Source organism: Chelonoidis abingdonii, chromosome 2 (assembly GCF_003597395.2).
Source record: "Chelonoidis abingdonii isolate Lonesome George chromosome 2, CheloAbing_2.0, whole genome shotgun sequence".
Taxonomy (NCBI): Eukaryota; Metazoa; Chordata; order Testudines; family Testudinidae; genus Chelonoidis; species Chelonoidis abingdonii.
This window is the reverse complement of record NC_133770.1, coordinates 244031268-244058811: the sequence shown is the minus strand read 5'-3', so window position 1 is coordinate 244058811 and position 27544 is coordinate 244031268. Positions and strand designations below refer to the sequence as shown.

The 27544-nt window shown below is 42.7% G+C and overlaps 1 protein-coding gene across 2 annotated transcripts; it reads left to right on the top strand.

Annotated features, from left to right (window-relative positions):
* On the top strand, positions 1-27021 carry ELOC (elongin C). Of its 2 annotated transcripts, XM_032784766.2 has the most exons (4): positions 1-124; positions 18345-18404; positions 20302-20445; positions 26593-27021. In XM_032784766.2, exons 2-4 carry the CDS (start codon positions 18401-18403, stop codon positions 26781-26783), a joined length of 339 nt encoding a protein of 112 aa, XP_032640657.1. In that variant the 5' UTR covers positions 1-124; positions 18345-18400; the 3' UTR covers positions 26784-27021. The 2 variants fall into 2 exon arrangements, with proteins under 2 accessions (XP_032640657.1, XP_032640656.1); XM_032784765.2 differs by lacking the exons at positions 1-124; positions 18345-18404 and adding an exon at positions 19785-19870.
* Positions 27022-27544: the final 523 nt, after the last annotated feature.

The following is a 27544-nucleotide window of genomic DNA, read 5'->3' as shown; positions in this document are numbered from 1 at the left end:
CTGCCTGTCGCTACGGTGGTGGCAGGCGGCGCTAACCTTTGACCTATCGGAAGTGATTGCGAGGCAGCTGGCCCGGAACAGGGGGCCCTGCGAGCAGGGAGCGGAGGCAGCGAAGCTGACACAAGTAAGTCCCCGCCGCGGCCGGCTGGAGGGGATGGGGCGCGAGCGGAGAGGCTGCCCCCCCCCTTGTTTCGTCTCCGGGAGAAGGAGGGTCGCCGCCGCGGCCTTTCCCCCGAGTGAGGAGCGGACCTCGCCCTCTGCTAGCCGGGCCAGGGCCCGGGCCCCGCTCCGAGAAGCGGCCACCCCCGGGCGGAAATCTTATTACTCATCCCTGGGGGGGGGGGAGGCTGGGGGCGTGTTTACGGCTCGGGGTGGCCTGAGGGAGGCTCAGGGGTGGGGCAGGGGCGATTTCGCTCCCTTCCCATGTGTCTGTAACACTGTCGTTGGATTCCACACACCACCAACAAAAACCCTCTTTAAAGCAGTACTGTAACTATTGCTCTGCTCTGACTGCTTCCTCCGCCAGTGAGGGAGCCTCCTCCTTCCCCTCCCCTCCCATCCCTAAAGGGAAGGAAATAATCCCGTTACAAAAATCCCAAGGATGGAGGAATTTAGGAACCCTTTTAAGGTAGGTTACGGTGCTTAGATACCAAAGTAAGATTTGTCTTTGGATAGATGGGATTGTCTCCCTCCTGTTAAACTTGAATCGGCTGGTCTAAATGCTCATAAGTACCTGTAGGGAGTAAAGTAATGTATTAGTGTAAAGAAAAGAGAAACTAAAGTTTCTCATTAATAGTAGTCTTGTTTCACAGGTTGCAATATCCAGCATCTGTCTTACAGCTTGTGAGTGAAGACTGGCACTAAACGAAAACTACATATATCCACACACTTTTCCTTCCTATTTTATTTCATGCACTTCCGATCACTTACAGATTATTAAAAGCATTTAGACTACAGGGTTCATGCTTGAGGGAAGGGAGAAAATCATATATAGCCCAAGGCTCTTCGTGCCTTGATATCCAAATACCATAATGTTCTTAGAGGAATGCACCGTACATTCTTCTAGCCTTCACACTGTGTAACTACATATACATTATGTAACACTTTTTATCTCGAAGCATGTCTTCTGTTAGGTGCCACTCCTCTGTCAATCATTCTGTTTTATTTACATCAGGAATAAAAACAAAAAAAAAATCATGTCAGTTTTGCTGAGCCAGTGGTAGAATCAATGGGAGCCTTACCATAGACAAGGCTCTGGCGGACTTCAGCATTTTTACCAATGAGGAATGGCTTTAGCTGATACAGTAGTAAAAATGCTGGAAAACATCTGAACCTTCTCTGTACTAGGGCTGCCACTGATCAGGTGAGTTGGGAATGGTACAGGTGGGAAAAGCTTCATAAAGATCCCTGCATAGACAGTGCCTTAGAAATAGGAGTGTGGAAGATTTGAGTCTGGCTTTGGTATAATGAAATAAAAGGGTGGCCAGCTGCTACTTTAAAACAAGAGAGAATTTTGTGTTGAATGAGGAGGCAGAAAATAACTTATACCAGGATTGAAGACAGAGTATTTATAGAACAGTGTACTAAAAGTTTTCTGCTTATGCACAATCATTTTCTTTGACCATTCCCTTCACATTCTTCCACAGATTCCCAAAAATCACCTATATGCTTATAACTTTCTATGTAAACGGTAACTGGTTTTGAAGACTTTCTTAATACAATATTTCTGTATCATTGTTCATGTTTCTCCTGTAGTATGAAGGCAGATTGGACTCGAGTATTCAGTTTGTAATTAGAATGCTACAAATAATACTCCAGGGGGAATTCTACACAACTGTGTGCATGTAGAATTTGCAGATTTCTTTGCATCCTTGAAGAAAAATGACTTTCTGATGGAGAAGCAAAGGGAAACTGCAAGAGTGTTTCATGTATCCTTCCCCAGCAACGCGGCATGTGGTTTCAGGCACCTGGAGAGGCTGACAGAGAGTTAAATCACTGTGAGGGGAGGGCTCAAGGCGTCCTGGTTGGTGCTGGGTCAGACCCTCCCTGCAAGCTCTGGGCACCCCTGTCAAGACTTACTCCCTGCGCCTGGCTCTCCCCAGCCCCACCCAGGACTTGGGATGCCACAGGCAGTGGCTTCTATCCTGCAGTGGCTAGTCTTGGCTGGGCTGGGGGTGGGGAAGGAGCGCACTTTCTCTGCATGGAGTGGCTGGGTCCAGGTCAGATCCACCCCTAGAGTCCTCCCCTGTTTCCTGTCCCCATCTCTCCTCAGCCATGGTGGGACAAGTCACTGTGGGGAGCTGGTCCCTCAGCTGCCCAACCCTGTGCATCCGGATGCCCCCACCATCCATCCCTCCCCCCCACCTCTAGCCCTCTCTGCCAAGCAGCCCCCTCCCACATCCAGATCCCCACCCCCTGCACTCAGACCACTGACAGCTGAGCCTGACACACAAGAAACCTCATTGCAATAAGCCCCAAGGCCTATGCACCTGGATTACCCTGACGACACCCTTGCATCCAGACTCTCACCCCATTGAGCCCCAACCAGCTGCATTTGGACCCTATACCTCCAGCCTTGAGCAACCTGAATTGCAAATAGATGTACAAATTTTCTTTCTCACTGCCCTACTAATATACTTTAGTCCTGATCTGCACTAAAGCCCAGATCACGAAGGTATCTAGACTCCAACTTCCATTGAAATCAGTGGAAGTTAGGAACCTAAATATCTTTGTGAATCTTTCAGTCCTGAGCAATAAATGCACTTACAAGAAATTGTGTGGGTAACTATGTGAAGTAAACCAATGACAGTGGGACCTAGAATAAGATTAAAGCTTAATTACCTAGAATGTAAACAGAATTTAAAACTATACTTTTGTAGGTGAAAAGCTACTGCTCCACCTAGCCTATTTGTTCATTGATCAATATTTTGTAGAAACATAGGGCTGGAAGGGACCTTGAGGTCATATAGTCCATCCCCCTGCGCAGATGCAGGATCAAGTGTACCTAGACCATCCTTGATAGGTGTTTGTCTAACCAGTTCTTAAAAGCCTCCAGTGACTGGGATTCCACGGGGAAGCCTATCCAATACTTAGCTATCCTTGTAGGGTACGTCTACACAGCAAAGAAAAACCTATGGTTGGCCTGTGCCAGCCAACTTGGGCTGTTTCATTGCTGTGTAGACTTCTGGGCTTGGGCTGCGGTCCGAACTCTAGGACCCTGCTCATACCACTATACTTCCCCAGATTCTTCTCAGTGGCGCAATTGCCTGGCCATTTTATATTTGTGCCTTAGATTTTTTCCTTCCTAAGTGCTGTACTTTGCACTTTTTTTAATTTCAGTTTGATCATTTCAGACCAGCTGTCCAATTTGTTGAGATCACTTTGAGTTTTAATCTTGTCCTCCAAGGTGCTTGCAACCTCTCCGAGCTGGGTGTCATCCTCCCTCTTTGACAATGAACCATTGATAAACTTTGAGTATGTGGTTTTTTTCCCCCCAACTAGTTATGCAACCATCTTCTAGTAATTTAATCTAAACTACGGAAATGTGATCCGCTTATGAGACTGTCATGTGGGGCTGCATCAAAAGTCTTACTCAAATAAAGATAAATCATGTCTACTGCTTCCCCCTCCACCCTCCCATCCATTAGCCTGGTCAGTGACGGAAATTAAGGTGGTTTAGCATGATTTGTTCTTAACAAATCCATGTTGGATTTTACTTATTACCCTGTTATCCTGGATATGCTTACAAATTTGTTTAATAATTATATCTTCCCAGGTTTCAAAGTTAGGCTGGCTGGTCTATAATTCCCAGGTTTTCTTTGTTTCCTCTCTAAAAATAGGTAGTATGTTTGTCCTTCTCCAGTCTTCTGGGACTTCATGTGTGCTCCATGGGTTCTCAGAGATGATTACTAATGGTTCCAAGATTGCTTCAGCTAGTTTCTTAAATACCCTAGGGTGAATTTCATCAGGTCCTATTGACTTGGATACATATAACTTATCTAAATATTCTTTAGCCTGATTTTTCTGCATTCTGGATTTTGTTCCTTCCCCTTCATTGTTAATATTAATTGTGCTAGGCATCTGATATCATTTAACCTCTATAGTGAAGACTGAAGTAACATGGGCATTAAATGCCTCATTAAATGTTACGTGCTGTTAGCTCTCTTTCCCCATTAAGTAGTGGGCCGACACTTTCTGTGGACTTTCTACTGTGCCTAATCTATTTACAAAACTCTTCTTATGATTCAGAGAGTTCACACCCCTAAATATTTGACTTGTATGCTGATTTACTGATGGTGAAGGCATTCATATTATTTGCTTGGGATCTTGAAAAAATTGATATAATAGAGTACATTAAAAGTAAGATGTAATATGTTGTTAATATTCTAAAACTACTGTGGCCAAAATCTGCCCTCAGTTGTCTTTAATTACTATAAATTAGTTACGAAGGCTGTCATTATGAATTTGTTATCCAATGGGCACAGTAGCCACTAGTTTACTGGAACAGATAAACATGCCTTTGCTTATCTATATATCACTGTTTATTTCAGTGGCTCTCAACCTTTCCAGACTACTGCACCCCTTTCAGGAGTCTGGTTTGTCTTGCATATCCCCAAGTTTCACCTCCCTTAAAATTACTTGTGTACCAAATCCAGCATAAAAATACAAGTGTCAGTACACTGTTACTGAAGAATTGTTTACTTGCTCATTTTTGCCCTATAATTATAAAATCAACTGGATTATAAATATTGTGCTTACATTTCACTGTATAGTGTATAGAGCAATATAAACATTTTATTGTATGAAATTTTAGTTTGTACTGACTTTGCTAATGCTTTTTTCTGTAGCCTGTTGTAAAACTAGGCAAATATCTAGATGAGTTGATGTACCCCTGAAACGCATCTGTATACCGCCAGGGTTGAGAACTGCTGGTTTATTGAATCAGTTAAGTGGCCCACTGCTTGCACACTGATATCTACCAGATGGCTTAACAGTCTTCATTCTCACATGCATAACTCTGACTGGGTAAAACATCGAGTATTGATGTACTGGTACAGGGATTGGCAACCTTTGGCATGCAGCCCCTCAGGTTAAGCACCCTGGAGGGCCGGGCCGGTTTGTTTACCTGCTGCGTCTGCGAGTTTGGCCGATTGCAGCTCCTGCTGGCCGTGGTTTGCCGCTCCAGGCCAATGGGGGCTGTGGGAAGCGGTGGCCCGCTCCAGGCCAACGGGGGCCGCAGAAAGCGGTGCGGGCCAAGGGATTTGCTGACTGCTGCTTCCCGCAGCCCATGTTGGCCTGGAGTGGCGAACCGCGGCCAGTGGGAGCCACGATCGAACAAACCTGTGGACACAGCAGGTAAACAAACCAGCCCAGCCCACCAGAGTGCTTACCCTGGCGAGCCACATGCCAAAGGTTGCTGATCCCTGTACTAGTACTTTAAGTATATGTCTGTCTTGCATATGCTTAGCAGCTGATGCTGGATTTCTTGAGATGACATTTGAAGAGAGCAGTTTTAAAGAGTTATATCGTCTAAACCTCTCTTCAAATTATTTTAGTTTGAAGACTGAAGACTGTGTTCCATTGTTTTGCCAGTAGTCGTATGCCAGTATGAATTTTTTTTAGCATCTTTGGGGAAAATAGGGCTAAATGGTGCTTCTAGGTACCACTGAGCAAAAGGCGGTCTGTAAATTGCACATCTCCTGAATAGCCTGGGTGATATTGTGCATCAAACACACCTCCAAGGCACAACATTTCTTCTTACTATGGGGGAAGGGTGTGGTAATAACTTGCCGCTGACCTATACCACAAGCACATTGACACCCATGGTAATGGCTAGAGGATTGTATGATAGTGCCCAGATGCTATCCATTTTCCTCCATTTCCTGCCTGACAGCTTAGCAGGTGTGTGTGTGTGTTGAGGGACTTAGAGTGTGTGCTGTGCTCCTACTTTTGTGTGTTTGTACCCAAGGTCAGGGTAGTCTCCGTAAGGCTGTAATTGAGGGGGCTTTTTTAAATACCCACTCAGGAGTGTATCGGTTATCTTGTAACCCTACATGTTTGTTTGACCAATCAATGTCAATTCTTTTTTTAAAATCTAATATGGTATCTTACCTTCAGCAGTATCATATCTGGATGGTTCAGAGGGGCGAAGAACAGATATAAAGCACCTACTCTATTGTAATATTTGTACCACAGCTTGGAAAAAAGTCTTGACCCCTGCAGGCTAATATCCTGAAGCATATTATTTGATTACTTTTGTAGTTGCAAATGTTCAAGTGATTTATAACATCATTCAGTCCTCTTTATTATCAAGCTACAGTTTACCCAGGGCAGTAGATTTGCCATGAGACTGCCTTTTAAAATTTTTCTATTCATTATTCTGAATATATTCTTTTAATTTCATCGTCTTTCTTGTCTTCTTACAAGAAAGAATAGCATCTTGTTTTTAATCTGTCTTCACTAATTTCACCCTTCGCAGTCTTGAATGCCTCAATTGTCATTCGTTTGAAGGAGAGATCATGCAGGACCAATCCTGAATCTGTTTTCAGCACTTATGCAAGCATTAAATTTCTGTAATTCATGGCACACTTCCTCCTGTGAGACCAGTTTGACATTCTGCTTCTGATTTGGAATTAACAGTAAACAATTTTCATTGATGTTCATGGAGTTTTTTCAATGTAACTGTTGTAGCTAATCCCTGCACACCCTCTCCCCTCCAATAATCCTTATTACAGGGAGAAACTGTTACTGAAATTTTGAGAGCTTGCTACAAGCAGATCACTTAGTGTCTTGTAAAAGCCTGTTCACTATTTGGTAACAAATGTATTCCTCTTTGAAGTATCTGACTGGAGGCATGTGGGAAAGTCTTTAGTATTTAGATCAAATTTATTTAAGAAATTTTCTGCTGCAATACATTACTAATTAAAAACCAGTTAATTCTAAATGAAATAGAAAATGTTTGTAGGTGTTGGCTTATTGCAAGAGTCCCAAACACTGTTGAATTAGAGTTAAGATTCTAAATATGTATCAGTAACTTAAGAGTGTCTGTTTTTAAAAATGAACATCTGAAGGCTAGGAAACTCAAGTTAAGGGGAAAAAATATGGTTACTATATAGAAAATGCAGGGTTAATGGTTTGGGGTACCTTAACTTTATCCTTGTATCTCAATCCCGTATATCTCTATGTAAAAGAGGATGTATAAAACAACCATCCTGGATGTCATATTGACTTTGGATTCTTTGCAGTCATATCAATTCCTGGTCAAAACTGTTGACAACTTAAACCATGTCCCCCTGGGTTTGTGCAGTAGAGAATACATAACCTGCAAGGATATACCAGTTTTAAGATCCAAACTGTTGTGGGTAGTAAATGGTTAAAATAGTTTTTGAGAGGAAGTAGGAGGCCCAGAACCCACATGTCAGATGTTGACACTGAGAGATGAGTGGGTTTCTGATTTACATTGCACCTTTCTTAATTTTGTTTGTTTCTGAAACAACTGTACACAGTTGTATACAATGCTAAACTGCTACTACAACAACTGCTTACGGAGAAGGTATCAGCCACCTGGCATACATTATGCTGCAAAACAGTTTGAAGCAGGGAAATTATGTACAATATATGAATAAAAATTCTTATGCTTACAAAATATGTGAATTTTAACATCCACAGAGCATATTTAAGGCACTGGTATAAGATTAATTTTTAATTACTGATGAATTTTATTCAGTTTAGAGAAACTAGTGACCTTTTTTCCATGTCTTCCAAATAATTAATTTTGTGAAAATCATAAATAGATATAAATATCATTTTGGGTGGGGTGAATCGTTTAGCAACTTTGTAAACACAGTTCTGTTGTAGGGTTTTTCCTGTTTTGCCACTAAATGTTTTGCTTCATGTTTTCTGTGTTTATATAAAGGAAACTGTGTAGGAATTGTTGCTAACCAAACAAACATGCTCTTTGGGAGTTAAGCAAGGTTGCTTAGCTGCCTGTTTGGTAATTTCATATAAGCCTCTACCCTAAAGTGATGCTCCAGAGGCAGAAACCAACAGAATGTCTAGTATTCATCTTTGTTATTTAGGTGGAATGTGCAGGGAAAGACCATATAATAAAGGGAGGCAGCATGGACTAGTGACTAGCAGGTGGTTGGCCGTTAGAAGATTTGGATCCTCTTCCTGACTGGCACTGACTTAATGTGATCTTGATTAAGTCACTTAGGGCAAGTTTTCCACAAGTATTCAGGCCCGTAAATATGTAGATAGGTACCTAGTGGAATTTTCAAAAGTACCTGTTCTGCATATTTAGGTCCCTACAATTGGCCCTTAACCTTGATTTCAGTTTTCCCCTCTGTAAAGTGAGGTTAATATCTTAAGTAAGGTGCTTCCAGATTTTCAGAAGAAACATGGTATTTAAGTTCTGACACTTCCCGGGGTAGTCAGGTTATGAGACATCTCACTACCACCTGCCTTTAGTGTGAAGAAGCTTCCTCTGTGTCTGCTGTCCATTAGCTCCCTGACTCCACTGGTCATAGGGAACACAAACACTCCTCTCTTAGCCAACACAGGTTCTGCGGTCACTCTGCAGGTTAGCAATAAACATGCTATGAGCATCCCCCAGAATGTCCAGCCCTTGATCCATAGGATGCTCTTTGGGAGCAGCTAACCTGTGAATTCTGTGAAACAGTACCTCCCAGCTTACCAGTGCTGCTTAACAGACAGCACTTAAATAAACTTTTTTGCTTGTTTTCACTATAAGAATATCTAACAATGAGTAGAGATTCAAATGATAGCAAGTAGAAATATTGGAAACAAATAGTTACATATAAAATAAAATCGTAACTTGAATTCTAGAAGCTAAACGTGTATACCTAGTTACTTTCATGTCTCTTAAATCAAAGCTCACCCAAAATCCTTCCAGTGTATTACAGCCGGGCTTGGCTGTGATCTTGCATTCACAAGATAAGTTACGCTATCAGCTTGCCTCCTCGGTGGTTAAAGATCCTGGGAGGGAATCTTTGTCGCTCAGATATACTTCAGCAATCCATTTTCTTTACTCAAATGGTATCCCCTCCTGCTATTTTGTTTTATTCCTGTAAATTTTCTCTTGATTAGCATTTTGGCTCAATATGCAAATAGGCCTGTGTTGGGAAGTAGACAATACACAATAAAAAGCTTCTGATGCTCCCAGCCTGGAACCCAACTACTTATTACCTGCCTTACATTCTCAAAACCTTTTGAGTTAACTTCCAGTATAGATATTTAACTCTTTTTAATATGATCTGTACATACATTTTTGATGGCCAGTAGGCTCCTGGGTCTCAGAGATCTCATACGCCACCCTTTTGGTGTAATTTTGTGAATTATTATACATATATGTGACCAGGGGATCCCTTTAGAACTCTTTGTATCCTCAGTGCACTCTGCTAGTTGGCATCAAGAGGTCCCTGGATCACTGCAATTAGAAAATATACTCTGAAAAATCTGCTCTTATAGGGGGATGTACTAAATTACTTGACTTGCCTATTTCTAACTTCTTATTAATTAAATAATGCCTATGACTACTCAAAGCTCAATTGGGAAAGACTGGGTATAGCTGACAACTTCAAAGTAATCCTTTCTGGATAAAGCATTGACTTGTGGGTAGAGTCTTCTGTGTAAAATTTTTGTGTGCGCAAAAACTGTATATGGGGAAAGGTGTCTGAAAGCAGTAAAATCTGAATTATAACTTGTGAAATTCTTCACCCTTTTAACCACTTTCAAATTTTATTTTTTTAATTCTGAATTTCTTCTGTTATTGGGGTATTAAAATAACAAATTGAATAGGTATCAACATCAAATACAGTTGCCTTCATTCATCCTATTTTTCAGTTTTCTGTGGCTTTCTGTTTCCCTTTTGAAAGCTCCATTGAGCCCCCTACCACCTATCGCAACAGTCTTACCACTGTCTGGAGAAAGTTTGGTGGCAGCTTGCTCTGGATCATATTGAATCTGCTCCAATTAACCTGAGGCTAGTTGCTGGAAAACAGTACTTCTCTTATTCTCTCACAAGATAATCTCCCATAAGTACAATGTGCTACCTGTGTAGCTCTCCCAGCCTCTTCTGACAGGGAGAAAGGGATTCTAACAGGCTGTCTCTAGGTTGCCTATTTTCTGTCCCTTCTGGGTTCAACTCACCCAGTGTCCCTTTTGTTTTCCCTCCATTTCCTCCCTTGTCTTTGCACTGCCATTTCCTATTCCCCCACCCCCCTGCTTTTTTCCTGCTCAGGATTACACCTGTACTGCTGTTACCGTTCAAAGTACTTTCCTAGCTATAAAGGGGAATTGATGCTGTCTTAGTCAGTTTCACTGCTACTCACTTTGAAGTATGGGGAAGGGTTCTGTGGGTGGGGGAGGAAGCACAAGGGATCTTTCTCCCATCTCCAGCTGTGGGGAATTACACCTGCTTGGCTCTTTCACAGAACCCTTTCTTCATATTACAACAGGAGTTGTAATAGTCTGGGAGCATTATGTGATAAAATCTCATTCCATGGTTAGTGTTAGAAGGGAAAGGAGGGCGTCAATTGGTTCATAAAAACCTACAGAATCATAATTTCTGTGATGTCACCCTTTTCGGTATGGCAATTGGAAGTCTCTTCTTCCAGCTTCAGGTCTTCTGGTTTGTGGAAATTTTGATAATGTCCTCTGATAACAACTCAGCCCATTTCTTTCTTTCAAAAGGCCATCTCTCACAAACAAAATGGTACAGAATAGACAAACCTAGAACAATTATGTAGATAAAGAGTTGAGCAAATGTTTAAAAGTCAACATTTTTTTTTTTAATTATACATTCACACAGGGATGCATTGCTTACATAAAAGACATGCATCTTCGCTAATCCTAGGGAAGCTAGCCTTAGCATGTAGGACTGTAAACATTTTTTTCATCAGTCGTTGTCAGTGTCGACTCTGTCTACAGCACCGCTGCTAGACATGTTGTCACACTGATCCTTGCTATGTACTAGGTAGGCTGCTGGCCGAACATTTGCAGAGTGGTGATCATCTGGTCTTTGTACAGAAGCATTTGATTAGCTGAAGGATTGATTTTGGGAGCTTGTGTAACTTTAGACATAACGAAGGATGGACTGATCACACCAAAGAGAGATCCACGTCCGCTAGAGGAGGGTAGTTTTGGATGCACTCAATCATCCTAGAGCCATGCCATTGCTTAATGATTTGCCCTCTTGATAGCAAGTATAAATACACCCCTTTTTGGTGGCAGTTTTTCTCCATTTATCCATTTCTTGGAAAACATCCATCAACATAGCTCTGCAAGTGTTGTAATGTTGGTCTTCAAATGGTAAACTTGGCACAAGAATGCCTACAGTCCATTTGACCTCATCAATGACTGTTTCAGCCATTCTGAGCACCTTTAGAGTGAGGAGAGAGTCTTTTGGAGGCTGAATCAAATGCCTTCCAGTAAGATAATTAGGTCTTTCCAGCCAACCTTCCAGTAGTGCCACATCCTGTAAGGGCGTGGAAACCTGGCAGTGCAGCAGCAGGTCCAAATGATAGGAACACGTCTCTGAGGGATATACAGCAATTTTGTACCTCCTGTTGAGAAACAGAAACAGAGTCTTGCTGAAGTCTTCGGTAATTTCTGTCAGAGAGCACTAGAACAGTAGCACCTCCCTTTGTGACCTTTGATGGCATGAAAGATAATTTTAGTGTCAGCCTCCTCATGGGAACTACAGAGAAACACCACTGAAGAGCTTGAGCAGTGTAAAGGCATAGTGGAGCATTTTTTCTGCAGAGTATATGGTTAACTCTTCCGTCATGCAAATATGAGATAGTAGCTTCTTCACACTGAAGATATTTGTTGAGTCAAAAGATTTTTGTATTGGGCAGATGCAATACCACAGAATGTCTTCTTTCTAGTAATATTTTTAATTGATTCTTCTCCACAGGTGTTAAACATGAGGTAGACTTTTGTCATAGGCAGAGGTGAAAGTAAGCCGATACAGTCTGGTACGGCATACCGGCAAGAGCCAGTACGCCGTGCCGGACCGCATCGACTTAGCTGGGGGCAGCCCAGAGCCCTTTGAATCCTGGCCGCGGCTCTGGCGGCCGGACTGGGGCCGGGATTTAAAGGGCTCCGGGCTTCCCTCAGCAGCAGGAGCTCTAGGCCCTTTAAATCCCTGCCTCAGCCCCGCAAAGGTTGGGGTTCCCCCAGCGGCCAGAGCCCTGGGCCCTTTAACTTGCCCCTGCGCCCCGGGGGGCTCCCAGCCACCTCTGCAGCTGGGAGCCCCTGGTTGATTTAAAGGCTCTGGGTCTCCCAGCCACAGCTGATTCCCCAGGGCCTTTAAATTTTGAGATGCCACGCCTCTTCCAGATGAGGTCACGCCCCCTCAGGTCTCCGGCAGTACTGGTAAGTCCTGTAAATTACTTTCACCCCTGGTCATAGGTCCAGTATTTTCTTTGTTACCTCATAAATGAAATAGTCAGCCAAATCTTGGGCCGATATTTACAGTTTCTGTTTTGGCAGCCTTTCAGAAGTGCTGTGTCGTGTCTTCATTTATTCACTCTAATTTAAGATTTTGCATGCCAGTAATACATTTTAACCTTTTTAGAAGGTTTCTTTCTATAAGTCTATAACTAAACTATTGTTGTCTGTAAAGTAACTAAGGTTTTAAAAATGTTTAAGAAGCTTCATTTAAAATTAAATTAAAATGCAGAGCCCCCAGGACCAGTGGCCAGGATCCGAGCAGTGTGAGTGCCACTGAAAATCAGCTCGTGTGCCGCCTTTGGCATGTGTGCCATAGGTTGACTACCCCTGTTCTAGGGCTTCATCTGAACCAAGTGCACAGAAGGGAACTGACGACCTTTTAACAGCCCAATTTCCTTTTCAAAATTCTTCCCATAGGTCATGGTCAGATTCTTTTACACTTCTTATTTCAGCAAGGTACCAGGCAAGCATTGCAGAATAGTTGATTAAATCTAAAACAAAAAAGTATTTCACATAGTCTTCCAGTGCTGCAAGGTACAAATTCCAATTAGCAGTCCCACAGATCGAATGAACAGCAGCAAAGACTCGACCATCTTCATGTATCACCGTACCATCCCAAAAGTTGGCTTTGCTGTCGATTCAACCTGATCAAGTTGCTTGATCTCTTCTGCAGTATTGCAGATCTCCATCATATGCAGTAGGTTATTGAGAGACTGGATGTGTAGAACTAGTCTTGCAAGTCCTGTACACTTTGGTAAATTATTTCAAACACATGTATGTTTTGTAACTATATGCAAACCATTGGTGGATAGATTCAACTAACTTCTGGTTAGATTCTAAAATCTTAACAAGTGCCTCATTTATTATTCTTTGCATGATAAACAAAGCTGATTGATCAATACCAGTCCCAGGCCAATGGGGGCTGCGGGAAGTGGTAAGGGATGCGCTGGCTGCGGCTTCCCGCCACCCCCATTGGCCTGGGATGGCAAACCGTGGCCAGTGGGAGCTGTGATTGGCTGAACCTGCCAATGTGGCAGGTAAACAAACTGGCTCGGCCCACCAGGTTGCTTACCCTGACGAGCCGCATGCCAGAGGTTGCCGACTCCTGCTGTAGCGAGTGACAACATTGAAATTATGATTCTATAGATTTTTATAAATTGACACCTCTTACCTTTCTATATTAACCTTTCTACCATTGCACATGCTTCCAGCCTACAAAGTGAAATTAGGATTATTTCAGTATTACACTACTGCTGAGGAAATGCTATGTGCAGGAATAGCAACATTTATGACTTCTCTGGGGGAGTTCCCATGGAAATATCAAAACAAGGTGAGTACAGGGAATATAGGGAATTTGTATGACCATGTGCACAATTTAACCCTCAGAAAATGTTAGACTCAGAAGTATGTGATATTCAGGAGCTTCTCACTTATAAGATTACTGGTTCAGATTTGGCTTTGGTCTATAAGACAATTTTCCTTCAGTTTTTCCTCAGTAAAGTGGGAATAATACGTTGTTTGGTGGCCTTTGTAAATTGAGTTGAACGGTGGCTTCCGTTCTTTTCATCACACCACCAGGCACCATTGTTTAATCTCACTAAACACAGATGGCATGAATAGGTATGCAGACTGAACCCTCTCATGCAGAAACTGACAAATTTCAGGCCTTGTTATATCTATTTGTTGAGAAATTTGAAAGGTGGAAGGTTCCCCAGTAATGTTCAGGAGCTGGTCCCTGGTGAGAAGTTAATTGTCTCTGCCACTAGCTACTACAAGAGCCATGTTTTCTACTGGATTTTGTCTCCACTCTGCTTAGTGACAGAGGATGTGAAAAAAGCTCATGTACTCGATGTTTTTTTTGCCTCTGTCTTCATGAACAAGGTCAGCTCCCAGACTACTGCGCTGGGCAGCACAGTATGGGGAGGAGGTGACTAGCCTTCTGTAGAGAAAGATGTGGTTCAGGACTATTTAGAAAAGCTGGACGAGCACAAGTCCATGGGGCTGGATACGCTGCATCTGAGGGTGCTAAAGGAGTTGGCGGATGTGATTGCAGAGCCATTGGCCATTATCTTTGAAAACTCATGGTGATCGGGTGAGGTCCCAGATGACTGGAAAAAGGCTAATGTAGTGCCCATCTCTTTTTAAAAAAAAAAAAAGGAAGGAGGAGGATCCGGGGAACTACAGGCCAGTCAGCCTCACCTCAGTCCCTGGAAAAATCATTGGAGCAGGTCACAGGAATCAATTCTGAAGCACTTAGAGGAGAGGAAAGTGATCAGAACAGTCAGCATGGATTACCAAGGGCAAGTCATGCTGACTAACCTAATTGCCTTCTATGATAAGATAACTGGCTCTGTGGATGAAGAGAAGCAGCAGACATGTTATTCCTTGACTTTAGCAAAGCTTTGATGCAGTTCCCACAGTATTCTTGCGGCAAGTTAAAGAATAGCTGATGAAATGGACTGTAAGGTGATAGAAAGCTGTAGATAGTTATAGCTCAATAAGTAGTGATCAGTGGCTCCATGTCTAGTTAGCAGCCGAGTTCACAAGAGTTGGTCCTGGACTGGTTTTGTTCAATATCTTCGTTAATGATCTGGAGGATGGCGTGGACTGCACCTCAACAGTTTGCAGAGGACACTAAACTGGGAGAGTGGTAGATAGGACAGAGGGACCTAGACAAATTAGAGGATTGGCCAAATAAATCTGATGAGGTTCAACAAGGACAATTGCAAAGTGCTGTACTTAGGATGAAGAATCCATGAACTGCTACAGCTAGGGACGAATGGCTAGGCAGCAGTTCTGCAGAAAAAGACCTAGAGGTTACAGTGAATGAGAAGCTGGATGTGAGTCAAGTGTGTCCTTGTTGCCAAGAAGGCTAAAAGCATTGGCTATATAAGTAGGGCATTGCCAGCAGATGGAGAGACATGATCATTCCCTCTATTCTGTATTGGTGAGCCTCATCTGGAGTACTGTGTCCAGTTTTGGGCCTGTCACGGGTCCCGGCTGATGCTCTTGACTGCTCCCACAAAGCCAGTCAGGACTTCGGGAGTCTCCTCTCCCTTGAAGCAGACTGTCTTCAGGGCAAGAAGCTTACACAACTTCACCTCCTGGGTCTCTCCTTGGAGCATTCAGAATCCTCTGCCCCTTCGTGTGCTTCCCACAATGAGTCCACCCAGGCGGTGTCCTGGGAGCCAGAGGGTCTGCACTCCACTTTTGCTTCACAGTCAGATGTGACTCTCAGATATGTAATAACCTCTGTTTACTGGATGCAAGAACATGGTCTAAACAGAGCTTGTAGGTACAGAGAACGGGACCTCAGCCAGATCCATTCTGGGCTCAGCAAGGCAGACCCCCTGTTTGCCTCACTTCTAGTCCTCAGCCAGTCCAAACTGAAACCCCTCCAGCCTTCCTTTCTGGCTTGTCTCTTCTGGCGGAGATCACCTACTCTCTTTGTTCACTTTAGCCATCTCTTGCGAGGGGGTTGGGAGTGGGGGGAAGGCCCCAGTCATTGTTGCTAGGATACAAAGTGTTTGGCAATTTATGCACACTGGAGACTTAAGAAATGCATAGAGGAAACTGAGGCACTCATACAGTATTTAGAGGAACATTAAGAACAGTCCCATTTCGTCACAGGCCCACGCTACAAGAAGGATGTGGAAAATTGGAAAAAGTCCAGCAGAGGCCATAAAATAATTAGGGGGCTGGAGCATATGGCTTATGAGGAGAGGCTGAGGGAACTGGGATTGTTTAGTCTGCAGAAGAGAAGAACGAGGAAGGATTTGATAGCTGCTTTCAACTACCTGAAAGGGGGTTCCAAAGAGGATGGATCTAAACTGTTCTCTGTTGTACCAGATGACAGAACAAGAAGTAATGGTCTCAAGTTGCAGTGGGGGAGGTTTAGGTTGGATATTAGGAAAAACTTTTTCATTAGGAGGGTGGTGAATCACTGGAATGGGTTACCTAGGCAGGTAGTGAAATCTCCTTCCTTAAGGGTTTTTAAGGTCAGGCTCAACAAAGCCCTGGGTGGGATGATTTAGTTGGGGATTGGTCCTGCTTTGAGCAGGGGGTTGGACTAGATGACCTCCTGAGGTCCCTTCCAACCCTGGTATTCTATGATTCTGGAGCTCTTTGTCAGCCTCTGGCTAATAGGTATATTATAAATGTCAAGCTTCAATGACTACCTTCCAAACTGGTGGATAGGAAAAGGGGCTTTCTCTCTCTTTGCATCTCCAGCTTTCACACAGTTTCTTGTCTCCATTTCTGTATCCCTCCATGGGAGATGGTGGGAAGGGGGAAGAGGTCTCTGGTACTCTGTCCTTTCCCTAGCCTCCATTTTATGGTCCTTCTCTGTAAATAATTCCAGTGCCTGCCTCTGCTGTTACTTACAGCTTTCCTGAGGAGCAGAATGAATTGTTAAGAATTCTTGAAGTTTCATTACTGTCAACAATGTTCTGAATAGCATCTGGGAAACTAACCAGAATATTGTTAACTTCACTTGGTGAAGTTTTCCTGAGTCTCTAGGAAGCCCACAACAGTCTATTAATATGCATTCATTTTCATGTTTCAGGGGATACCCCCAAATAAATGTAAGGGGTTGGTAAGTAGGTGAGTGGAATTTCTTTCAAGCTGTCCTAGAGTTGTCTTTTTCCAGAGCAGGGGTGGGCAAAGTACGGCCTGTGGGCTTTATCCAGCCCATCAGGGCTCTGGATCTGGCCTGGAAGATTGCTGCCCTGTGGTGCTGCGGGCCCCGTGCCACTACTGGAAGTGGCGGGCACCATGTCCCTGCGGCTCCTGGGGGAGAGGGGACAAAGGGCTCTGTGCGCTGCCCTTGCCTCCAGGCACCGCCCCCTGCAGCGCCCATTGGCTGGGAATGGGAAACCGCGGCTAATGGAACTTTGGGGGAGGTACCTGCAGGGGAGGGCAGTGTGTGGAACTCTGTGCCCCTCTTCCCCCACGGGCCGAAGGGATGTGATGCCAGCCACTTTTGGGAGCAGTGCAGGGCCAGAACAGGTAGGGAGCCTGTCTTAGCCCCGCTGCATGCCGCTGCCACCCCAGAGCCACTCCAGGTAAGCGGTGCCAGGCCAAAGCCTGCATCCTGACCCCCTTGCTGTGCTCTGCACCCCCATCTGCACCCTGAGCCCCCTGCCACATGCCTCCTGCACTCCTGCCCAGAGCCTCTGCTGCACTCCACACCCCTTCCTGTGCCCCAACCCCCTTCCCTGAGCCCCTTCCTGCACACCGCACCCCAACCCCCTCCTCCAGCCCTACATTCATGGCCCTATATGCAATTTCCCCACCCTTGGGCCAAAAGGTTTGTCCACCCCTGTTCCAGAGTGTAACTGCAGTGTAATATAAAGAAACTTGAATTGCTGTTGTCCATACTGGAATTACTTTGCATTTAAAGGCTTCAGTTTCTACACTTGTTAGCCTTGAACCTTTCACCAGTACTAACTGCACTGTGACACACAGTGCTTATTTTTCTTCTGTTTTATCTTATAGGAATTTTGCCATTGTAGTAGCAAATTCTATGTACAGATTTCTCCTTTAAAGTTCTAGACACTATAAATAGCATTTCTAACACCCTTGACTGCTAAAGGTTTAAAACTTTATTTTTACAACATGTAAGGTAAAATCTGGAAATCTTGCACATACTGAGTTTTCACTTTGTAAAGCCTGTGAGAATCTGATAGATAGGGGACATATCCTGAAACTTGAATTGACTGAATACTTCAGTCAGACTTGTCTATCACCATTAAAGTTTTCTTTATGACACAAACATCAATCTTTATAGCAGGTCACTTAAACTCTGACTTATGAAATTATTACTAAAAAGTAATTTTGACACTTGTATCAATACTTTTTGTTTGCAGACCATCTTACTGTGAAAGCTGCTGTCACAAAGTAATAAACATTTAATAAGGAGAGAATGGGTAAGTTAATTTTTTAACAAACATCTTTTCATTTTTTTAAAACATGAAATATCTTGGGCTTTTAGATAATGGAATTGAGTAGGAAAGGGCTGTGAATTTTGGAGGTTGCATTTACATAATTAATTTTGCTTACTGTCTCCTCATAATTAACTTGATTTTATGTGCTTGGAGCTGCCCTATCTGTCTCCATTCAAATGACTGCATAGTGAGAAAATAATTTTAGCAACTTGAGCTTTTGCACTAACGGTAACTCGTTGAAAATCCTCATCTAATAATTATACAGTAATTTTATTTTGATTAACTCTGACAGTCCTGAAAGTAAACCACATTTTCCTAACTGACTGCAAGACATAATTGTTAAGAATCTGTACAAGTGCAGTACATATTTGGTACACTTAATCTCTAATGTTTCCTTAACAATAGAAATCATTGATTTGTTTTTGGGTGGAGGAAGAAATGACACTTATTAATATTTACTGATTAAATTCCAGTCTTCAAAAGTGCATCTCTATTCTTTTACCACCTCTGGATTCTGCTGGAAGGAAGTAAATTTATCACTAAGCCTCCTTATAATCATACTTGGACTTTTTCCTATTGTACTGACCCCAGATATTGAGGGTTTCTAGCATCCTACTGGTTATGTAAAAATTTAAAAAAGTAAGCAGATTAATACAACCCTGAAAATAAAATCTTATGTAGAATATACAGTTCATTAACTTCTCATTAAAGTTACTTTAATCCTATTTACTATAGTAACTTATGTAAATGTATATTATTTTTGTGGAAAAACACACATGCTACCTGAAAAGAGACCGTGACTACAACTTCTAAATTGGATTAAAGTGGTATTTTGCCTTTTTCCCTTTTATCATCACTTCAGGTATTGAAACTTGTTTGAATCTTTCTGCAGTCTTACCCCTGGATCAGCCAGAGACACAAGTTGAAATCTAATTAATGGGTTGGGGGAGGGGTAAGAGAGGGAGAGGAGTTTCAGCTATTATGTCTGCTACTAAGCTCTCTGCTTAATTTTGTAGTTTTACAGTGACATTCACTATTGTTTAATTATTTTTCCTGCTGCTATGTGAAAGAGACACATAAACAGAGGAAACTGTTCAGAGTGCTGTCCAAAGTAGAAAAGAAACTGAAAATAGAGAACATTTTGTTTACTCTTTGTTGCAGTAAACTTGCATTACTTGCAGTAGTAAGTAAACTTTCCTTAAATTGACTTTTTAAAGTTGCTGGAGTTCCTTTTTAAATGAATGCCTGGTATTAAAGCAAAGACTTTTATTGTGTGAATTGCCCTCTTAAAAGCATGACAACAGACAATGCCTGTAGGAAGAGATGTTTCTTCTTCATTTGGCAAATTCTTAATTACTGTCTTCTAATGTATTAACATTACAAATATGACCTTTCCCTGGTAATAACAACTTCATAAGAAATGTTTAACAGCCACTTCAGAGCAAGCAGTAAGTATAGTCTCAGATTTGAGTGGCAGGGTTTCTTTTATTATGTAAAGGAAAAAATAAGCCTGAATGGACTTTATTTCTTTTTCTATAAATGACTGAAATTATGTTTTGACTCAGTGGTCGGGAACAAGGGAATGAGGGGACAGATCAGTAACAGTATATTAAAACTAAATTAGCTCTCTAAGGCACAAAGCTTTACATTTTGCTGTCTGCTGAATTTTTCACTTTAAAAGAAACAAACAACTTCCTTGTCTTATCCTCCACCCTCTCCTTTGCTACCTTGCATTTCTTTATTTCTTTGGTCTTTCAAAGGTAAGCGCACTGAGACTTCATGCTTGTAATAAAGGCATAAGCTGTGCTAGCTTTCTTCATACTTTCAGAATATCTGGTTAGTACTTTTGTAGTATCAGTGAATCTGTTTTCTATTATAGATGGAGAAGAGAAAACATACGGTGGGTGTGAGGGCCCTGATGCTATGTATGTGAAGTTGATATCTTCTGATGGTCATGAGTTTATTGTAAAAAGAGAGCATGCGTTAACATCAGGAACAATAAAAGCTATGTTGAGTGGTCCAGGTAGGTGCAATGAGTTTAGTAGCATCTTGTAATTCAGTTATTTCACTTTTGTGGAGTGTTTAGATTTGTATAATCTGTTGTATAAAAATTGAATTTCTATTATTAATAGTGATTTGTCCCAGTCCAGATTGGTTTCTCTTCCTACTTAGACAATTCAGCTTTATCAAGTCTTGTATTATCAATTATATGTAATCAGGTACTAACTGTATATGAAGTCTTTGGATGCTACCGTAAGACAAGCAATTGCAATTACTTGCACAGACAAAAACAGTAGTGATTTTTCCCCCTCCCATTCCTTCAAATGGCATGTATATGGGGGAGAGGATTCGTTAAGATTAGGAGAAGTCTACATTTTAAAATCTTTCAGTTACTGCTAGCCAAAAACGAATTGCTACAATCTCCATTTTGAAATTCCCTTGGATATCACTGGGGTGGGTACATTCTGATACTTGGAGTGTGCCCCAGATGTGCTGCTTCTGCTCCATCCCTACTCAGCCACTGGGCTCTGCACTGTTGCCAACATTTATGATTCTTTTGTGAGTGATGGACACGGCTAGAGCCTCATCCTGTGAGGATGCCCAAGCTATAACAGTTGAGTCTTTGAATTGGTCATATGCTCCAGTTCCCCACCTCCTGGGACTAAACAATCAGTTGAGCTGTTGCAGGTGGAGTTCTCCTCCCTGCCTCCATCCCTCAGTAACTCAAAGCTATTCTCATAGGATTGGACATGGGAGCTAAAGAACCCAGCAGCTCAGGGCAGCTCTGCTCCCTCCTTCCCTCTCCTCTCATATGGGACAGGATAGCACCTCTGCTTTTCCCCCACCTCCTCTCTCCCTTCTTGCAGCACTCAGCCTGGGATGGGGTGTGGGGTGGTGAAGAGCCCTTGGAGCTGCCCCCCTACAATCCTAGAAGGTGGAGAGGGGACAGCACTGCAGCCCCTAGCCCTGGGAAAGAAGGGTAAAGAACCCCAGGAGGAGAGCAGAGGTGAGGCTGGAGTAATGTGCTGATGGTGGGAATGGGCAGAACTAATGAGGGAGCTGGGGACAGGATTGACTTGGGAGAACTAATTGCTGGGTAGGGGGTGGGAAAATGATGAGGTGAGAGCTCCTGTAGCAGGGGCAAAAAAATCACCATACCCAATAAACTTGGGATGGGGGCAACATTTAATTGTTGCACACTGGGGCTGGGCAGGGGAAGTTCAAAAACTAAAAACCACAATACAATCTTTTTGGCACAGAAGAGAGGGGTTTTTTGTTTTTTAATCTCTTGATTTTGGGGGCCTACTCATGATTTCTTTTTTTGGTCAATATTGGTGTAGTTACACAGCCTTTATCTTACTTTGTTGTCATGGGCTGTAGCAGGGGAGTTCAGGGCAGCCTTGCCTCCTGCTTCTCTCCCTTTCTTCAAGCTGACCCTGCAGGAGGGTGCTGCCTGCTCATTCCTGGCTCTCCGAACTCCTCTCTGGTCCCCTGCAGTGTGTATCTCCCCAGCCGTCCTTGACAACCACCTGAACTGGCTGCACAACATCCAGCTGGTCCACTTCCAACCTGTGCCCAGAAAACATCTGTGTACACTTGTCTTACCCCAACACCACATTGTGAGACCAACTGCCAGCTGAGAAGGGCAAGGAACTCTGAGCCAATCTGTACTCCACTCTGGTTCCATGACCCACTGGATACATTAGTTGGTGGCTCCTTTGGGGAGTTATGAGTATGAACGTGTACTTAATGTGATTCATGAACTCCCCTGATGCCTGTCCCTTTTGTGATGAGAGGGAGACCCTGGCGCACGTCTATGCAGAGTGCATCATCTTGCAGCCCCTCTTATTGAGGGTTCTGGCTGCAATTTTCCCCACACCTCCTGATCTGTGCACACCTGTCTCTCCAGGAGAAGGAAGCTGGATGGAGGGGGCACTCTGTGACTGGAGTCTATTTCCAGTCCCTCGTTCAATCACATCTCTGGGCAGAGTTCCTCTGGGGAGTGTCCACTGACTCCTAGATGCCTTTGAGGAGCAGCAGATGCTGTCTGGGGTTCTGTGCTCGGTGTTCCCTTTTGGTGTTCTGATTTTTCAACTTTTGACCTCACTCCTGTAGCTTTTTTTCTTTTTCTTTTTTCCCCTTCCTCCCCCCTGTGTTGTCCCAGGCACTCACTTGTAGCCTAAGCTTAGTGGTTCCTCCCCTTAGCTGAGAGGGTTATCCTTTAGTTTTAGGTGGACCTATGCGTGCCTGTCCCACATCTGCAAGTAGTCGTACATGGCTGTGATTCTGTGGGCGGGGCTTGCCAATTAAAAATCAAAAACAGCTACAGCAGCATGAAGGACAAAGAGTCCAGTCACCTGAACTGGGTGCTCTATAAAAATGGTATAATCAGGTTCCATGGTGGAGCACATTATGTGTAAAAATCATCAAGTAAAACAGTTTACATATGAAAAGATTCTAGCTGCCGGATATAATTTGTCTGTCCGGGTATATAGCAAATGGTCTGTGAATATGAACCTATATTAAAACTAAACCAAACTGCATCCAAATCCTCTTAAATTTCAGGGACAAACGGGCATTCAGACTTAAATTTGGGTATGTGAAGTCACCTCATGAATGATTCTGGGCCTCATCCAAACTACAAGGGGGGTTATGTTGGCTAATTACACCACTTTGGCTCTTCTCTAATTAGTGATTAGATTCACATTTTTGAATTCACCAGTCTATCAAATCTTTAACAAAGACCCACCAAAAATATTCATTCTGAATACCATCAAAATAGGCAGGAACACCTGCTGAACAGCTTCTGCTGGAATATCCTGAGCAAGAGTCTGGTCCAGATGTGGTAAAGACTACATCACAAGATGACAAAAAACAATACAAAACACTTCCACCAACTTTCATTTGGCTGATTGCATACGTTTTTGGCCAAAAGTGTCACAAAAACACTTGAGTCTCCAGAGCCATTAAATCAAAACTCAACTTTTGTTAACTATACCTTGAATATCTGTGTATGTGGATCTCACTCCTGGGTGCATTTGCACCTAACAAACAGGATATGAGAATCTTTTAACCTGCAGTTTTCCTTGGGAGAAGCAGTGCAAAGGCATGCAAGGTGCATGCATGGCCCAAGACAATAAAGGGCAGAGCCGCCCCAGCTGCCACTCACTTATTACTTGCCGCCTGTGCTCATGAGTCATAACAGCTTAATTGTCCTCTAACCTACAGTAGTCCTATCCTGTTACATTGTTACTATATCCAACTTTAATTTTTTTTCTCTACAACTTTGTGGTGGTGGTTTTGTGGTTTGCTTGGTTGTTACCAGCCTGTTGGCAAAAATATTTCCTAAAATTAGGTTTGTTTTTTGTTACCTAGCTGTCATGGTATTGTGGCTACCAGCACTGAGTCAAAATCTCCAGTGTTTTTAATCCTGCCTATCATGCAACATGCTGATTTCTCTGAATGAGAGAGACATCAAATGCATTTTTTGCTTAGGAAAAGGCCATATCCTCCGCAATGTGTGCAATTTGCAAATCTTTTTCAAAATGCATCTAATAAGCCAAGAAGGTACACTTAAAATGGTTCCTAATGGAGAAATCCATAAGAGAAGCATCTGACTCAAAAGTTGTTCCTGGATCTCCTTCAGAACCTCATTCAGCGAGTACTCCATCCATAAAAGATGTCACTGCAGGTTCTCAGGGAACAAAGAGCGCTCATTCAGTCTTTGAGTTCTTTGACATTGAATTTCAGATTCCCTTATCCTCCCTGTCCATGGGAGAAGGGAGCACAGCTTCGAGTCTGGTTCTTGGCACTGCTTGTAATTTGCAGTACTATATAAGAAAAACCTGGGGAATCTTCATTCCAGAGATTTGGCTAAATCTGCAGCTGTGAAGCCAGTACAATGTTCAGCAACCAGAACCAATCCTGTACCTGTCAAAATGAACGTCTACTGCACAGCTCTTGGTACTGTATTCAACAGTACCATCTCTGACATTCACTCTGTTTCCAACTATGGAAAGATCTATGGCACCAACCTTTTGCTCCCAGTGCCATCAACCTTACAGGGCTTTCTTCACTAATCAGCAGAGCTCAGATTTATCCCAGAACTAGTGTCACCACTTTTAGATATCTCTTCACTATCCATAGTTTCAAAACCTGCCTGATTACTGATTTATGAAGAATTCTTTTCATCCACCTGGGTCACACAGAAAATCTGTGAGCCCTCCTCATTTTCAGTGACCCCCCCCCACAAGGGGAACAGCACCCACTACTGATGAATTCTATTCATCTTCTTTTTCTTCCAGTCAGGAAAGCATTTCAGTGGTGACTGAGGTCTGTTTATCAACTAAGTGTTTTCTCTCTTCTTTGAGAATTTGTACATATGGAACTTGCTGATCAGTAAGGAGTCCACTTCTTTAGGAGGAGGGAATCTAGCAGCTTATCTAAATAAGGATTGTAGTACTGCCCAACCAATCTAAGCATCAGATCTGAAGGTTGACACCACTGAATAGTGGTTGGTGAATGTGTGAATGGAGTTCCATGTAGTTTCTCTGCAAAATTCAGCTATGGTAAATCTAGGATATTCCTCCAGTGGTCACCAAACTTTTTACCTCCATGCCCCCCTTTCCCCTATCCGCATCCTCCCCCTAGAGCCATGACTGGGAGTGAGGCTGTGATGGAGAGGGGTGCGGTGGGATGCGGACAGGGGTAAGGAGGCTGGGGCCACCGCTGGGGTTGGGCCTGGGGGATGAGGCTGACAGGCAGGGAGCTGGCAACTGGGGCACCCAGCATTGGAGCTCCAGGCAGGGGGCTGGGGCCAGAAACAGCTAGGTGGCGCTCCTTCCCTGTGCCCCCGAAATGTTCATCAGTGCCCCCCTAGGTGGGCATGTCCCACAGTTTGGGGACCTCTGCCTTTATAGTAACTGGTTCTTTGAGATGTTCTGTACATGTGGATCCTATGTGGACCCTCTTTGCCTGCAGCTCGAGTCTTATAGCCAGAATCTTGATAAAGGAGAAGGGAATAGCATTTGGGGATGCTCTGCCTTTTATGTCTTTGGGAGGAATGACATGGGAGCATACAAGGTGCATGTGCAACACCTACAGACACTAGTGTTTTAAAAGATTCTGATCTCAAGTGCATGTACACCTATGAGTGGGGTCCACGTGTACAGAACATCTCTAAGATGCACAGTTACAGCAAGGTAAATAACTGCTCCTCCATCCACATAAAAAAACCCCTCTTCAGATGTAAAAGAAGATTGTGAAAAGTGAAAGCATTTAATGGATCTTCGTTTCAATGATACTTGAATATTTATTTGATGTGGATGTTCCCTATTTAAGTTGCAGGGCTTTAAAAAGTATGTTAAAAATCTGCATTGCCTTCCTACTTCTTCCCATGAAATTTGGGCTGGATTGTCTTCAGTAGTCCTGCACAGATGTAATTGACTGGAAATTAGTAATCAAATCTGCTGACAATTCTCAAGCTGGAAATAGAAGCTGTTTTACCCGCAAGCTGTATTGGCTCTGCAGGGATAATAGGAGCCCTGTTGTGGTAGGTGCTGGGCAAACACCTAAAGGGTAGATATGGTTCTTGCCTTAACGAGTGTACAATATAGTTAAAGACAAGACACAACAAGCAAATGACAAACTGTACAAAGGAAGTGCAATGGTAACAGAAGTAGGGTCATGTGGTGCCCCTGTTGTACAACTGGATGTTTCCAAATCACCTGAAAGGTTTATTTAAACAAAATAAACATCTCTTCCCTAGTAGCCAGGCCACATGGTCATCATTGATTGACCTTATTTCTTGTAGGTGTTTACATCAGTGTGGGTCTTACAGGGCTGAATATGGTACTCTCAGAGAACACTCCTAGCATAGACTGAGATCAGGATCAAACCTTTGTTCCACCTATTGCTTGTAGGGAGTCATTAACCCAAACAAACAGAATGCCTTTAAACAAAAGGTGATGGAAATTACGTCCCTGGCTCCAGTAACTGTGGCATGTCTTAACACACTGTGCTGTACAGCTTGTACACTGAAAATGTCTAATTCCTAACAAGGGACTACACTAACATGAAGTAGTCTAGATGAGTTTGCACACATGCAATACAAATGTGTTCATTATCAAGGGAATTTTTATGCTGATTCTTTCTTCCTTTTTTTAAACAGGTCAGTTTGCTGAAAATGAAACAAATGAGGTGAATTTTAGAGAGATTCCATCTCATGTCCTATCCAAAGTATGCATGTATTTCACCTACAAGGTTCGCTACACTAACAGTTCCACGGAGATTCCTGAATTCCCAATTGCACCTGAAATTGCACTGGAACTGCTGATGGCTGCAAACTTCTTAGATTGTTAAATAAAATAAATTATAATAAAAATGTAAAACTTTTTTCAGTATTTAATACCTGTAGTTCAGTTAGTAACTTTTTTCATATAGCATGCTGCGTATGTGTGGTTGAGAACTGTAAAGTTCACTGCAGAGGCAATTATCTTCAGATCTGTTGCATAGCTATCATTCAATTTTATATTTGTTTTGCTGCTTACACAAATAAGGCCCTTTTCACAAATAGACAAATAAATAAATATGCCAATTAGTAGATGGCTATGCCTTATCCTTTAGGTGTGGCAGAACTTTCTTTTAATGCAGTGATCCTTTAAAATACTGGAGTTTAAGCCAATGCTACTTAAAAGCTAATATTAGCTAAATGTGTAGTTGTTTAGCATTTCTAACTTTCTCTTATTGTTGCAATTTCTAAACCTCTGAACTTTATCACCTTACAGGGTAATTGTCCCTTCAGCATAGTTAGAACTTTAGTTATATTAGCACTTGTATTATAAATCCCCTTTTCAAAGATTTGTAAACTGGCATAAACATTCACATTGGGCTAAAAACAGTATCTAGGATAACTTTTTATCGTTTTTATTAAAATTTAGCTATGTTTTTAGAAATGGAAAAGTATACCCGATTTATTTTTCAGTCATAACTTAACTCACCCCTCTGAACAATTTTAAAATGTTCAGATCACTTGTCTAATAAAAATGCAGCCTTTCTGATAGTGGAATTAGAAAGAATTAAAGAGCCATGTTAGTAGCTAATGCTAACTAGTGTATGTATAC